Source organism: Macaca thibetana, chromosome 16, assembly GCF_024542745.1.
Source record: "Macaca thibetana thibetana isolate TM-01 chromosome 16, ASM2454274v1, whole genome shotgun sequence".
Taxonomy (NCBI): Eukaryota; Metazoa; Chordata; class Mammalia; order Primates; family Cercopithecidae; genus Macaca; species Macaca thibetana.
Genome location: NC_065593.1, coordinates 3,798,957 through 3,813,570, shown reverse-complemented (window position 1 = coordinate 3,813,570; position 14,614 = coordinate 3,798,957). Strand labels below are relative to the sequence as shown.

The window sequence follows — 14,614 nt, the reverse complement described above, 5'->3', positions numbered from 1 at the left end:
GTGATCCCAGCAGAGTTGGGGATGAGTGTGCCTGGTTGCATGGCTTCCTGGGGCCACCTCAGGGTTCCTCCTCCAGGAAAGAGGGCACCCTTCACCATCCATGCCTCACAGTGCCAGGCCAGGCCTGGGACACCCACAGGTGCCTCAGACCCTACCCCTAGTTTCCAAGAGTTCTCAGTCTAGGCAGGAAGCAAAACACACTTTCAACCTCAGTTCCCAGGGCTAGGGCTCAGCACTGCCGCAGGGCTCGGGAAGGCACAGGCAGGAGGGCCCAGCCATGTCTGCACAGAGCCAGGGCTCAGGGAAGCCAGACTGGAGGAGCCAAGGCAACCAGGTGAAGGCGGGAAAGCCGGCGAGGAGGAGGAAGGAAGTGCAAAGGCACCAAAGTAGGGAGAAGAACGCGTCTGCAGAACAGTGGTGGCTCTGGTGGCCCGAGCTCTGGGAGATAAGTCTCAGGAGAGGCACCCAACTGGGCACAGGGGGCAGGTCGCGAATGAACCTCTTCAGCCATGCTTAGCCTGAAGGCCACGGCCGGGTCTACAGAAAGGTGGGAGTAGGAGGCCCAACCTACTGGGAATGCCTAAGAAAAGGGAAAGTAACTAAGGCCACCTGGGTCCCCTGCTTCCTCTCCCCACTGTGGGAAGGATCCCGAGAGATGCCTACACCAAACCTCACCACCCAGGGCCGCACGCTGCCTTTAGGTTAGGGTGATTCTGCTCACACTAGCGGTGTCCAATAGCCTTCATCATGCTGTAAATGCCAGAACCAAAAATAAATCATCCAGGGGAGGCACGCTTGGGTCCCACCCAGCCATCTCAGGAGTGTGAGGAACCTGCAGGGAGGGATGGGGCGGCTCAGTGGAAGAGCTCGGCTCAGTGGGGATCCTGCCTGCCAGGCTCCAGGCGCGAGTGCGCTCCCTCTCCCCTCCCTTTTGTTCCTGTCCATGTCACTCCCAGTCATCCTGGCACAGACTGTGAACTGACCCAGTTCGAGACACCTTGTCGTACACTTTGTCACCACGTTGCTCGGGCACCACAATTCTAAAGTTAGCCCTAGCCTGATGGCAGAGGCTCCCCACCAGGCCGGTGCCAGCAGCCCACAGAGCAATGCTGCTGCCCGGCTCAGCTGCCATTCAGAGGCAGGCGGTGCCCCAGGGGCAGCAGGGCTGTTTCCAGCTAAAAGTCCACGTCCACTGCCTAGTTCTGAAAGATCCCACACTCATGTGCCATGGAACGGCTTGCATTTGAGACCAAACATCAAGGGGGCAGGGGAGTGAGCGTGGGTGCTGGGGACAAGGAACTGACTGTCCCCAGCCATGGAGCTGAAGCTAGACCCGCCACTTGTTCTGCAGGAGTCCAGCTGTGAGCACAGCCCAGACAGGAGCGGGGGAGAGCTGGGAGGGCCATGGTATCTTAGGTGACACTGGTCTGAAGAGACAAGAGCCCTGTGCTCCTAAAGCCAAGGTCTCAGTCAGGCCTGATGAGCCAGCTGGCTCTGCTCAAAGAAAAACCCTTCTTGTGCCACAGGCTCCACCAGTAAGCCCAGCTCAGCTCAGCCTTCCCGCAAGTGCAAGAGGCCCTGGCAGACGACGATGCTTTCTGGTCCAGAAACACTGGCTTGGAGCCCATTGGATATGCGGCCATGCCCTGGGAGCCAGATTTCTGAGCCAGATGGAAGCAAGGGTCTCAGACAATTTGGCTCATGCCCCCATCCTAACTTCCGACACACACACACACACACACACACACACACGCCACCATCCTTGTGCAGACAGTCCAGATTGCAGGTAAGCATTTGGCGTCCTCCGTCACAAGCCCCAGGCCCACCTGTAGTCCACCTTCTGTCTACCCTCATATCCCTTTCCTTGGCCTCCTCGACTCCTGCGCACCTTGCCCCTATGACTCCTCCAAAAGCCCACGTAGGCCAACTACTGCCCTGCCTATGGCCCACTGTCACCTCCTCCAGTTGCCACGACCCTGTCTCCCCACGCGTTACCCGGTTATGCTCTCCTGTAACTCCTTGGTTAATAAGTTGTGAGCTTCCTTATTAACCAAATGCTGATTTTCCTACATCACATCTAATGTCCAATCTAACCTTGCTAACCAAGCGCCAGCCCAGGAGGGCAGGGTCCCGTCCCGGCACAGAGCTGCCCCAGACCCAGGACTTGGTAAAGCGAGGGGACTGCAGCATTTCAGAGCTGGATGGGGCCTCAGCTGAGTGTCCTCACTTTATAGACCAAGAAAACTGATGCCCAGGGAGGGGATATGAGTGACAAGGACATGGGGCCTGGGCTGATCCCACAGCACCTACAAGGCTGGCTTTCCCGGAACCTGGAGGGATCCCTTGGGACACTCAGAAATGAGCCATAGACCGCTGGCTGGGGATCTGAAAATGGAAACTGAGGCAGCAGCAGCAGTAAACGCACACTAAGGGTTGGTAGGCAGGTGAGGGAGCTGCAGGTGAGGAGGTGACTGAGGTGAGGCAGGAGCACCCATACCTTTTCCTCCTCGTCCTGGCTGTCACCTCCTCCTCACAGGAGCCAGGAGAAGCACACCTCACCTTGCCCACAGCGCCACCTACCGTCTGGCCACCATGGGGTGCAGCTGCTGCCAGTACCAGCAAGCAGGTTACACATCCAGGCCCTGGAAACCCCAGGCCCAGCCAGTGGCCCAGTGCAGCAAGCGGACTCTCACCTCCCAGAAAGGAAAAGCTGCCTCTTCCCAAACTAACTCTCCAGACTAGAGTGGCCAGCTGTCCTGGTCTGCCCAGGACTGGCTTGGGTTCCAGGGAAAGGGACTCTCAGGCTAAAAGCAGGAAAAGTTCCCGGCCAGAGGGACAGGTCAGCTTCCTGATACAGACATAAGGCCTGCTGCCCGTCTATAGGTATCCTCCGCAGGGCCGAGGGCCGGGGCTTTGGTCTGGTTGACAGTGAGTGTTGGAACGCCTGTCTGCAGCTGACCTGTCAAATGCCTTCCCTCCCTGGAGCACACGCTGCCCCTGGCCCGATGGAAACCCCACCCTCAGAGCGAGAGGTCTTGGGCACGGTGCACTGTGGAGAGAGGGGCCTCAGAGGGGAGGGGCTGCACACTGACCTTGAGGACGGAGCTGGGTGTCCCCAAGCAAAGACCTGCACATGAGAGCCGGGCACCCAGGGAGAGCAGAAAGCAGGGTGGCCACGCAGGGCTTGGAAGGGAACAAAGGCACCAGGAAGCACCCTCCCAAGGCTGGAGGAAACCAGCGTGACTCTGTGTGCATCTGCCGTCCTGGAAGGACTCCTTACAGCTCCCCTTCAGGTTCACGGGGTCCCAGTGACGAAGGGAAGTCAGACACAGGCAACTCTGCCTAGAAATCCTTTTAGGTGGGAAGTAGGGTCCCAACTTGCTGTGTCTCCAGCAGCTCTGATGTTGGTTACATGCAACTGGTCTTCAATAAAGTTACAATACCAAAGCATGTGCACACTTCGCTCTTGTAAATAACAGTGCTCAAGGCGGCTGCTGTGCCTCCCGTGCTGGCTCCCTCGGGATGACACAGGGCATGGCAGGGCAGGGCAGGGCAAGGCAGGGGGACTCCAGGAGCTGGAGTGGCACAGGCTGCCTATCTTATCTTCACTGGGATGCCAGGAATCGCTGAGCCTGCTACAAATGACTGCTGCGCTTTACCTCCCTGCGGTGCTTTATTTCACAAAGTCGGGGTGTGCATAGAACCTGGCACAATGGAGCCTTGCCTTATCCACCAGGTGCCACCGCAGAAAACCAGTCAATGGGCAGTCCATGCTCACGAAGCCAATAAACACTGCCTGCACATCCATTTCTGTCAGGCATGGTGCTGGGCACAGGCACTGAACTACAACAGGTGCCCTGCCCTCCCTGATGCAGAAGGTCAGGCAGCAGCTGCCACCCAGAGCACTGCACATGCAAGGGCTGGTGATGCAGGAGCAGAGCAGGCTCCGCTTCGACTCTCTTAGAACGCTCCTGGGATGCTCTAAGAGGACAGTGAGGGACAAACAGTGACAGTGGGTATGGCAGGCTGTGCTGAGAGGTGGGCACTCAGACCGTCCAGGCAGCCATGCCCCTCAAGGGACATCAGGCAATGTCTGGAAACCGTTCAGATGGCCTGGACTTGGGGTACTACTGACATCTAGTGGGCAGAGGCCGGGGACATTGCTGGACACCTATAGTGCCCGGGATGGCCCCAAATGTCAGCAACCCTGAGTCAGAGAGGGCAAGGTCACCTGGAAAGGGACACCTGACAAGGACCACTCCAGGCTGTGGTAGCAAAGGTCTGTGGGCAGCCTTGCACAAGAGAGGCCAGATCACCTAGGAAGGCCCAAGACCTGGGATGACTGAGGATGCAGGTGGGAGGACGCCTGCCAGAATGGCCTCCCGGGTCAGGGGAAAAGTTCCACGTCCTGGAAGACCTGGAGACCTCTGAGCATGGCTCTCAGGGGTGGCTAGAGAGAAGCAGTGGGGAGACTGGCTGCAAGCAGCTGCTGCTGGTGATCTGGCGGGGGCGGGGGCGTGAAGCCAGGTGGAGTCTGCAAGGGTACAGACCCGGGGGCAGATGAGAAGAGGGAGTCCATGCTGGTCCTTGGACGACTGCCCTGGCATCTGGAGCGATAGAGAAAGAACAGAACATCGGGGAGGTCCTGGCAAGGGCTCCCTTTGGAGACTGGAGACTCCTAGGCAGGGCCACAGTGCCTGGACCCAAGGTCCTGGAGCCCTGAGGAGTCCGGGCCACAGACTGAGACCCAGATGACAGAGGGAAAAGACTATCAGTCCCTCTGCAGCATCTCGATCTTTGTTTCCTGAGGCCTTATCACAGCATTCATTACAAACGTATCTGTGCTCTGGAAGGACAGAGCTCATTCACTCTCTGAGGACGCACACAGTGCCTGGTGCATGGCGGGTTCTCAGTGACTATTCGCTGAACAAATGAACATCAGGCGGAGGAAGCCCAATTCACAAAAAACAGCAGGAAGAAAGCCAGAAAAGCATTGTGGCACGCAGGAAGGCCAGTCTCAGGAAGAGTGAGGGTCCGCAGTGTGAATTCCCCCAGAAAGAGAAGGCCAGGAAAGCCTCCCTTGGTCTGAACAAGGAAGAGGAGGAGGAGGCCTTGGGAAGAAATGTTCCAACAGAGTGGAGGAGATGCCAGCTGGCCACATGGAGGGAGGGGTGGGAGCAGGTGGCTCACCTAGGAAGCCTGGAAGGGAAGAGGGGAGGGACAGGGTGGGTGCTGATGAGCAGCAGCGGGCAGCACCCCAGCCCAACACTGGGAAAACACTCCCTAGAGCCACAGCCCAAAAAGGCACACAGTGGGCCTGGGGCCAAGGCCCCTCTCCAGTGCCCCCAGCTCCCCAGGAGTCCAGACTCACACACAGTCTGTTTTGTTTTGTTTTGTTTTGTTTTGTTTTGAGACAGGGTCTCACTCTGCCACCCAAACTGGAGTTCAGTGGCTTGAGCACAACTCATGGCAGCCTCGACCCCAGGGCTCAAGTGGCCCTCCCAGCTCAGCCTTCTGAGTAGCTGGTGGTCACCACCACACCTGGCTGAATTGTGTATTTTTACAGAGATAACATTTAACCACGTTGCCCGGGCTGGTTTCGAACTCCTGGGCTCAAGCGATCCACCTGCCTTGACCTCCCAAAGTGCTGGGATTACAGGCGTGAGCCACCATGCCTGGCCTTCACACACAGTCTGGAGCCCAAGGACATCCGTGTCTGACACAGGCAAAACCGAGCTCTTCCTCCACAAGCCTCTCCTCCCACGGTTGCCCCAGGGCACCCAACGGCCTTGCTTCCCACGGGTCACTCAGGACCAACCACGGGCTGGCCAAGCCACCTCTCTCGGCTCTCCCTGACCACTCCTCCCACGTCCGCCAGTCCCAGCATGGTCAAGCTGCCATCTGGGCCTACTGGCCTCTCAGCTCCACTTTCACCTCTTTTCGTCTGTCCTTGGTGCAGTGGCCTTGAAACCCTGACTCAGATCATGCCACCTCTGCAATGGCTTCCAGTTCAGAGTCCGTGGAATGTCTCCCCATGGCTCGCAAGGCCTGCACTACCGTCCCCAGTCACCTCTCTGTCCTGCTCCTCCATTCTCCTCCTGCCTGGCTCCAGCAGCAGTTGTTCCTTAAAACCTCTGAGGACAGTCAGAGTGCCCCAGGACTTTTGCACTTGTGTTTTCCTGACTAGAATGCTCTTCCCCAGACACCTGAGGGCCCTCCTGCATGAGAATCAGGTTTCTGGTCAAAGGACACCCATCAGAGAGGCCTTCCCTGACCACCACCCCCATCTGTCCCTCCCCTTGCCTGCTGTGTCACTGGCAGTGCTATACATTCATTCACCACTGAAGCCGCTGCGTGAGGGCCAGGGGCTGGGATGGCGCCCAGCACATAGTAGATGCTCAATAAACATTTGAAGAATGTATGAATGAACCTCTTCAAGCTTCAGTCTCCAAAGGGGATATTAACAGCATTTGCTGTGAAGATTCATTGAAATACTGCATGAAATGCACTGGGCATAACACCTGAGCATGAGTCCTACCACCACCAGCCAGCCCTCTGCAGCAACTGAGGATAAAAATATTCAGGGGCCAGGCACAGTGGCACACACCTGTAATCCCAGCACTTTGGGAGGCCAACACAGGCAGATCACCTGAGGTCAGGAGTTCGAGACCAGCCTGGTCAACATGGTGAAACCCTATCTGTACTAAAAATATAAAAATTAGTCAGGCACAGTGGTGTGTGCCTGTAATCCCAGCTACTCAGGAGGCTGAGGCAGGAGAATCACTTGAACCTGGGAGGTGGAGGTTGCAGTAAGCTGAGATCATGCCACTGCACTCCAGCCTGGGCAACAGAGCGAGACTCTGTCTCAAAAAAAAAAAAAAAAAAAGAAAATAAAAGAAAAAAAAAATGCTGGGCGCAGTGGCTCACGCCTATAATCCCAGTTCTTTGGGAGGCCAAGTCAGGTGGATCACGAGGTCAGGAGTTTAAGACCAGCCTGGCCAAGATGGTGAAACACCATCTCTACTAAAAATACAAAAAAATTAGCTGGGCGAGGTGGTGGGCGCCTGTAATCCCAGCTACTTGGGAGGCTGAGGCGCTTGAACCCGAGAGGCAGAGGTTGCAGTAAGCCAAGATAACGCCTGTGCACTCCAGCCTGGGCGACGGAGTGAGACGCCATCTCAAAAAAAAAAAAAGGAAAAAACAGAAAGAAAGAAAGAAGGAAGGAAGGGAGGGAGGGAGGGAGGGAAGGAGGGAAGGAGGGAGGGAGGGAGGGAGGGAGGGAGGGAGGAAGGAAGGAAGGAAAGAAAGAAAGAAAGAAAGAAAGAAAGAAAGAAAGAAAGAAAGAAAGAAAGAAAGAAAGAAAGAAAGAAAGAAAGAAGAAAAGAAAAAAAAGAAAAAAAAAAAAAGAAAGAAAGAGAAAGAAAGAAAGATTGATTCAGAAAAAAATAAAAACAAAAATTAATAACAAAAAAATACAGTATAACTACCTAGCATGTACCCTGTATTAGGTATAAGTAATCTAGAGATGATGTACAGTATATGGGAGGGTGGCCAGAGGTTACACTCGAATACAACATTGTTTTCCATCAGAGACCTGAGCATCTGACGATTTTGGTATCCATGGGGAACTGGAACCAATCCCCTGTGGATACCCAGGGACAACTGCATTGATAACTATTAAGTTATTTAAGTGCTTCCCTGGTTGTGGCCCGCTGGCCTGTTTTTGTTTTTGTTTTTTAAGACAGGGTCTCACTCTGTCACCCAGGCCGGAGTGCAGTAGTGTGATCACAGCTCACTGAAGCCTCAACCTCCCAGGTTAAAGTGATTCTGCTACCTCAGCCGACCCAGTAGCTGGGACTACAGGTGCACACCACCACACACGGCTAATTTTTGTATTTTTCGTAAAGGCAGGGTTTTGCCATGTTCCTCAGGATGGTCTCGAACTCCTTGACTCAACTGATCTGCCCATCGGGCTTCTGGCATCCAGGAGCTGGGCCTCGTCATCCCACTCCAGATGCCGTCCCGATATTCTCCCCGGCAGCAGCCCACTGAACCGCAACATGTTTCCGTAACTTGTTTCTGTAACTTTTCTCCTTCAGAAACCACTTTGCAGAGCTCGCTCTCTCTCCCACTAATGACCACAAACTGTTCCAGTGAAAAACTTTCTCAAAATGAGGCTAATCAAAAGTTTATGACCAAAAAAAGAAAAAACAAAAAACCGTATGCCAAACACACAGACACATGCTGTCTGTCTTCCAAATCTTACTGCATCTTTTTTTTTTTTTTTTTTTTTTTTTTTTTGAGACAAAGTCTCCCTTTGTCACCCAGGTTGGAGTGTAGAGGCACAATCTCGGCTCACTGCAACCTCCGCCTCCTGGGTTCAAGCAATTCTCATGCCTCACTCAGCCTCCCGAGTAGCTGGGAATACAGGCATGCCCCACCACATCCAGCTACATTTTTGTATTTTTAGTAGAGACGGGGTTTCACCAGGTTGGCCAGGCTGGTCTCAAACTCCTGACCTCAGGTGATCCACCCACTTTAGCCTCCCAAAGTGCTGGGATTACAGGCGTGAGCCACCGCACCCGGCCAAATCTTACTGTATCTTAACCACTCTGCCATTCATGAGCCACTGCGAACCTTCACAACGAACTGCACAAAAACACACTGTTGGCTGGGCCAGCAGGAAGTGACCTGAGGGGGCTTGTGCATAAATAAAAGCGTCCTCAGGACCCGCTATGCATTTGGCCAGCCAAGCCCCCAGTGCTGGGAGACCCACGTGTACCTTAATGACTGCGGGTCAATGTCAGGCCTGCAGGAAGCCGGAGGGCAGGGACCTCCTCCAGCTGTGGAGAAGGAATGTAGACAGGAAAGAGCACGACACACCCAACACCCCAAGGCTTAGGCCCACGACATCTTCCAGCAGGAGTCTTTGGCTTTTTAAATACCCCGGCCTCGCTTCCTGTGGCTGCTGTAACAAACGACCACCAACTTACAGCTGAAAACAACAGCAAGCCCCAATCAGTTACCACTGGGCCAAAATCAAGGTGTCGGCTGGGCTGTGCTTCCACCAGAGGCTCTGGGGCAGACTCCGTTTTTTGCTTCTTCCAGCTTCTGGTGGGCCTGGCCTGCCTTGGCTAGTGACTTGGTCACTCCAGCCTCTGCCTTCATGGTGACAAGACACTCCTGTGAGTCAGTGTCCCTGTGCCACCCCATTGTTAAAAGGACACACACAATGACACTTAGGGCCCACCTGGGTAACTCAGGGCCATCTCCCCAGCTCAAGCTCCGTGACTTCATCACGTCTGCAAAGACCCTTGTGTGTGCACCATATAAGAGACCTTCACAGGATGTGGATGTCTTTGCAGGACCATTTTTCAGCCTCCAAACACCCTCTTCACTCTTCACCACCTCATATCTCTGGCATGCTGGGTGCGTGCAAAGGTGAAAGGAGAGGGGAAGCATGCAGGCCAGGCAGTGGGCGGGAATGCCAGGACGGCCAGGCACCGCAGCTGCAGCCCTGGCTACAGGGGCCCATGTCAGGAGGTTGGGGCCAGCTAGGGACGGTGTGGCTCAGAGTACAGGTGCTCCCCAGCCCAGCCAAGGCTTTTGAGAAGAAAGGGGTGTCCAGGAGGCCTGTGTTTGGCTACACCAAGCTCGCCAGTCTGTCCTACCTCTGAACCTCCCCTTGAAGCCCCTCCTCTGTGGGCCGCCAGGGCATCCATCCTCGGAGCGTGTCCGGCATGTTCAGGATAGCAGGGACAGGGCATTCTTTGGAATGTACTGTCTTTGACATGAGCAGGCTGGCCCCCACCCACTTCTCTCACCAGATGGAGAAAAATCTCAAGTCATAAACTAAATGAAAAACATGTCCTGTTCTGCCCTGGGATCAAGGGCTCACCTTAAATGAAAACTGTCTGGAACAATGTGCTGCTGACGCTGATCTTGGCCTTACTCTGCAGATTAGCCTCGGGGGTGATCACAGGGTGCTCAGGGCTCTGCATCAGCAAGCCCAACCCCCGCTGAGCCCCGGGACCACCCACTCCCCCAGCAGGATCCCTGGGAAGCAGCCCAGAAGCACCCCCCAGAGACAGCCTTGGGAGAGCAGGCCAGGAACGCCAAGAGCTTCACCCCACAGTCTGGGGGTAGTGGGGGGGGGGTCATCTCAGAAAGGCTGAAGAAGGAGCTGACCGCCCTCCCCTCCCACACTTTCCTGAAAGGGCCCAGAGCCCACTTCCCACGCAGTCCACCCACCCCTCGGTGCTGGTGCCCAGGCACCCAAACATCCCCTGGCACCCATCAGGAGCTGGTGCCACGCTGGCTGCTTGTTTTCAACTGATGTCGGCTTGCTCCTGCTACCCAGCTCACCTGGGTCCTGAATGTGCAGGCCGTTTTGCAGGAAGCCTCATGTGGGAAAAATAACCATGTTTATGGAACACATGAGGGGTGGGGGATTCACAAGCAAGTGGCTTTACCGTGTGACATGGCAGACAGGGAAGAGAGCCCCTACTTCCTGGACAACCCACTTCATGCATGAGAAGGCCACCAGATTGCCGGGCACATGTGACCAACAGCAGCCCCACCGTGGGGCAGCGTTCTCCTGCAGGCTCTTGTGAGGCTAGGAGGGCCACCCCTGCAGTCCTGGACCATCCTGACACCAGCCTGGGCAGCCCAATGGCTGCTGGACCCCCAAGGCGAGAGGGCAGGAAGCGCCTAGTACTCCACACCAGCCAGTGACAGACACGAGAGGGAAGAGCAGAGCTGTCTGTCTGTCTGTCTGTCTGGCCAGCCAGCAGCAACCGCCGCAATCCCCTGCATGTGGGGCTCAGCCAGCAATGGGATACTCCCGTCTGGACAGTGTCAGGCATATCACTTACCACATTCCAGTAGAGCGGATTGAAGGCGATGGTGAGGACGGCAGCCACAAAGCTGGGATCCAGGGGGTCCACGTAGCCCAGCAGCCAGGTCATAACGCAGAGGTCTGCCTGCAGGGACAGAGCCAGCATCAGCACCGCTCAGACACAGCAGGGCCTGTGAGCCCCCAGGAGTCGGAGACAAAGTTACCCTCTGGGAACACGCCGGGAGGCCTGGGAACATCCAAGTCCAGCAAAGGTTACTACAGTGTAGTCTCATAAAAGGGAAGATAAAAATCTGAAACCTAATGAGCTGTGTCATGCCCTGGGAGGGCGGCCACAGAAGTGTGCCTGGACACCAGATGAGGAAATCAGCACCTCTGAAGAGGGGTGCCTGGTGCCCTGAAGGGAGGTGACACCAACCCTGGTGTGACGGACGGAGACCCTCCGGGATATGGGTTCTCAGAGGCCCCAGAGAAAACCCAAGCAGCTGAAATAAATGTGAAGAGATGCTCAACCTCACTAGGAATCAGGTAAAAGCAAATTAAAACAATAGTGGTGCGCCTCTCCTCACCCACACTTGACAGGGGACAATCTTGAGTGCACACGAAATCTTGGCGCAAGGTGAACTGAAAAAGTGTGCACCCACACCCCAGCCACCCCACTCGCATACACATGGACACTGCCCCCTCCCCATCAGCTTGCATGAAAATATCAGGAACAATGACAAACAGCTGAGGTGTCCAGCGACCAAAGAAATGAAAAAACCCATGGCCCATTCCTACAGCAGCTAAACTACAGCAGTTAAAAGCACTAGGTCTACACACAGCACTGTGAAACGTTCTCAAACACACCGTTAAGTAGTAGAGCAGGCTGCACGATTCAGTGCCTAGACAGAAATTTCTAGAAAACAACACAAAATATACTACCAAATATTCAGTTTTAATTTTTTTTTTTTTTTTTTTTTTTTAGAGACAGTCTCCCTCTGTCGCCCAGGCTGGAGTGCAGTGGCACGTTCATAGCTCACTGCAACCTTGAACTCCTGGGCTCACTTTGGGAGGCCAAGGTGGGAGAACACTTGAGGCCAGGAGTTTGAGACCAGTCTAGGCAACATCGTGAGACCCTGTCTCTACGAAAATGTAAAAACTAGCTGGGCGTAGTTCCAATTACTTGGGAGGCCAAGACAAGAGGATCACTTGAGCCCAGGGGTTTGAGGCTGCAGTGAGCTGTGATCGGGCCACTTGCACTCCAGCCTGGGCAACGCTGTCTCAAAAAAAAATTAATTAGTTAATTAAAAAATAAATAGGCCGGGCGTGGTGGCTCACGCCTGTAATCCCTGCACTTTGGGAGGCCAAGGCGGGTGGATCACGAGGTCAGGAGACCGAGACCATCCTGGTTAACACGGTGAAACCCCGTCTCTACTAAAAATACAAAAAATTACCCGGGCGTGGTGGCGGGCGCCTGCAGCCCCAGCTACTCCGGAGGCTGAGGCAGGAGAATGGCGTGAACTCGCGAGGTGGAGCTTGCAGTGGGCTGAGATGGTGCCACTGCACTCCAGCCTGGGCGACAGAGCAAGACCTGGTCTCAAAATAAATAAATAAATAAATTAATTAATTAAAATAAAAAACTGTTTCTAAAATGCACTGAAAAATATTACGGTGTCTCTCCACATGCAACTCAAAATTTTTTTAAATACTAAATTATAAAATAAGTGTAAAGTTGTGCTTGCTTCAGCAGCACATATACTAAAATTGGAACGATACAGAGAAGATTAGTATGGCCCCTGCACAAGGATGACACACAAATTCATGAAGCATTCCACAAGGAGGGGAACATCACACCAGGGCCTGTCGGGGGTGGGGGGCTAGGGGAGGGATAGCATTAGGAGAAATACCTAATGTAGATGATGGGTTGATGGGTGCAGCAAACTACCATGGCATGTGTATACATATGTAACAAACCTCCACCTTCTGCACATGTACCCCAGAACTTAAAGTATAATAATAAAAATCTTTTAAAAAAATTAAAAACAAAAAATTTTTTAAAAAAGTATAAAGTCCATCACAGCTGTGATCTTTCCCATAATGGTGTGTTTTGTTCTATGCATTTGGAAATACAGTAAATTCCTTCAAAGAACACTTTGATCTCCCACATTTTGGGGAAGGGGTGGGGAGGAGATGGTGCTTCTGCCCAGGGTCAGCCAGCCCTGGGGGGCAAGCACAGCCTCCACTCCAATCCTTGCTTAACCAAACGACAGTCTCCTGACATAACTCTGCCTGCTACCAGGCCACTTGCAGGGTGTGACCATGGGATGTCCCTCAGACGTCTATCAGTACAAAGCCATCTTCCGCTATGGCCTGCCATCCTTCCCATGTGTGGCCTCCCCACCTGATCAGCCTGTATCCCTGAGGTGCAAACATTCATCTCACTACAGGGCCAAGGGCAGAGCTAAGCAGATATTAAATGCTCTAAGCCAGGCGCAATGGCTCACGCCTATAATCCCAGAACTTGGAGAGGCCGAGGTGGGTGGATCACCTGAGGTCAGGAGTTCAAGACCAGCCTGGCCAACATAGTGAAACCCCCCTCTCTACTAAAAATTAAAAAATTAGCCAGGCGTGGTGGTGCACACCTGTAATCCTAGCTACTCGGGAGGCTGAGGCAGAAGAATCACTTGAACCCGGGAGGTAGGGGTTGCACTGAGCTGGAGGTTGCAGTGAGCCAAGATGCGCCACTGCACTCCACTTGGTGACAGAGCAACTCTTCATCTCAAAACAAACAAACAAACAAAATGCTCCAATGCAGACCCCTCTTGAGGGATGAATGTAGCCAACATGGGACCAAAGGTGCACTGCTACTGGAATCTGGAGAGAACAGCTGAGTGGGTGAGTGGCCACGGCAGCAGGCATGGGCATCAATAAGCGAATGACTAAGAAAAGCCACTCCACAAATGGCGGGAAGAAGGAACCAGGGAAGCACCACTTGCCTAGCTGTGGCCACAGCCTCTGGGCACCACGCAGTGCCTGCCCAGCACCTGCAGCCAACAAGGCCTGGCACTCCAGCAGGTGCCTCCAAACGCCTGGGGCTGTGAGCCAAGCCCCACACTCCCCAGAGCAGGCACTGGCCACTCATGAAGGACAACTGGACGAGGCTCAGAGCAGGCTGCCCTGCCCTGAAGGGAGGCAAAGGGAGGGGAGGGAAGGTCTCTGGTGCAGTCCCAAAGCTTCTAGAACCTGGGACTTAACCTGAGGCCTGGCCTTATCTTCAGTTTGATGATAACATCTATTAAGCACCTCCAGTCCATCCCAGCACTTTGGGAGGCCAGGCAGGCAGATCACAAGGTCAGGAGTTTGAGACCAGCCTGGCCAATGTGGTGAAACCCCATCTCTACTAAAAATACAAAAATTAGCCAGGTATGGTGGCGCACGCCTGTAGTCCCAGCTACTCAGGAGGCTGAGGCAGAAGAATGGCTTGAACCCAGGAGGCAGATGTTGCAGTTGAGCCAAGATCATACCACTGCACTCCAGCCTGGGTGACAGAACAAGACTCTGTCTCAAAAGAAAAAAAAAAAACACATCCGATTCCAAGGCCCTGTCCCTTGACAGCCTGGTGGGGGAGGGTGGAAAGCTGGCTCAGGGCAGAGTCCTGGCTTTGGTCATGCCTGGCACTTATGAAGTGCACCGAGGGTGGGTTATCTCCCTGCATGTGCACGGCAGACCCTATGAGTGTGCCAGCGGCCAGTTTTCACCCATCCCACCCGCTCCCCA

The 14,614-nt window shown here is 54.3% G+C and overlaps 1 protein-coding gene and 1 non-coding gene across 3 annotated transcripts in view; one reads left to right on the top strand and one right to left on the bottom strand.

Moving 5' to 3' along the window:
- PEMT (phosphatidylethanolamine N-methyltransferase) overlaps nucleotides 1-14,614 on the bottom strand; it is an 85,844-nt gene that overhangs the window by 60,375 nt on the left and 10,855 nt on the right. For both annotated transcript variants that reach the window (XM_050763477.1, XM_050763478.1), the window contains exon 2: nucleotides 10,875-10,982. In XM_050763477.1, coding sequence (XP_050619434.1) covers nucleotides 10,875-10,982 — 108 coding nt within the window. The remainder of the gene's footprint in view (nucleotides 1-10,874; nucleotides 10,983-14,614) is intronic.
- On the top strand, nucleotides 12,572-12,678 carry LOC126940109 (U6 spliceosomal RNA). The gene has a single exon (XR_007720620.1). It is a non-coding gene; the product is annotated as a U6 spliceosomal RNA (small nuclear RNA).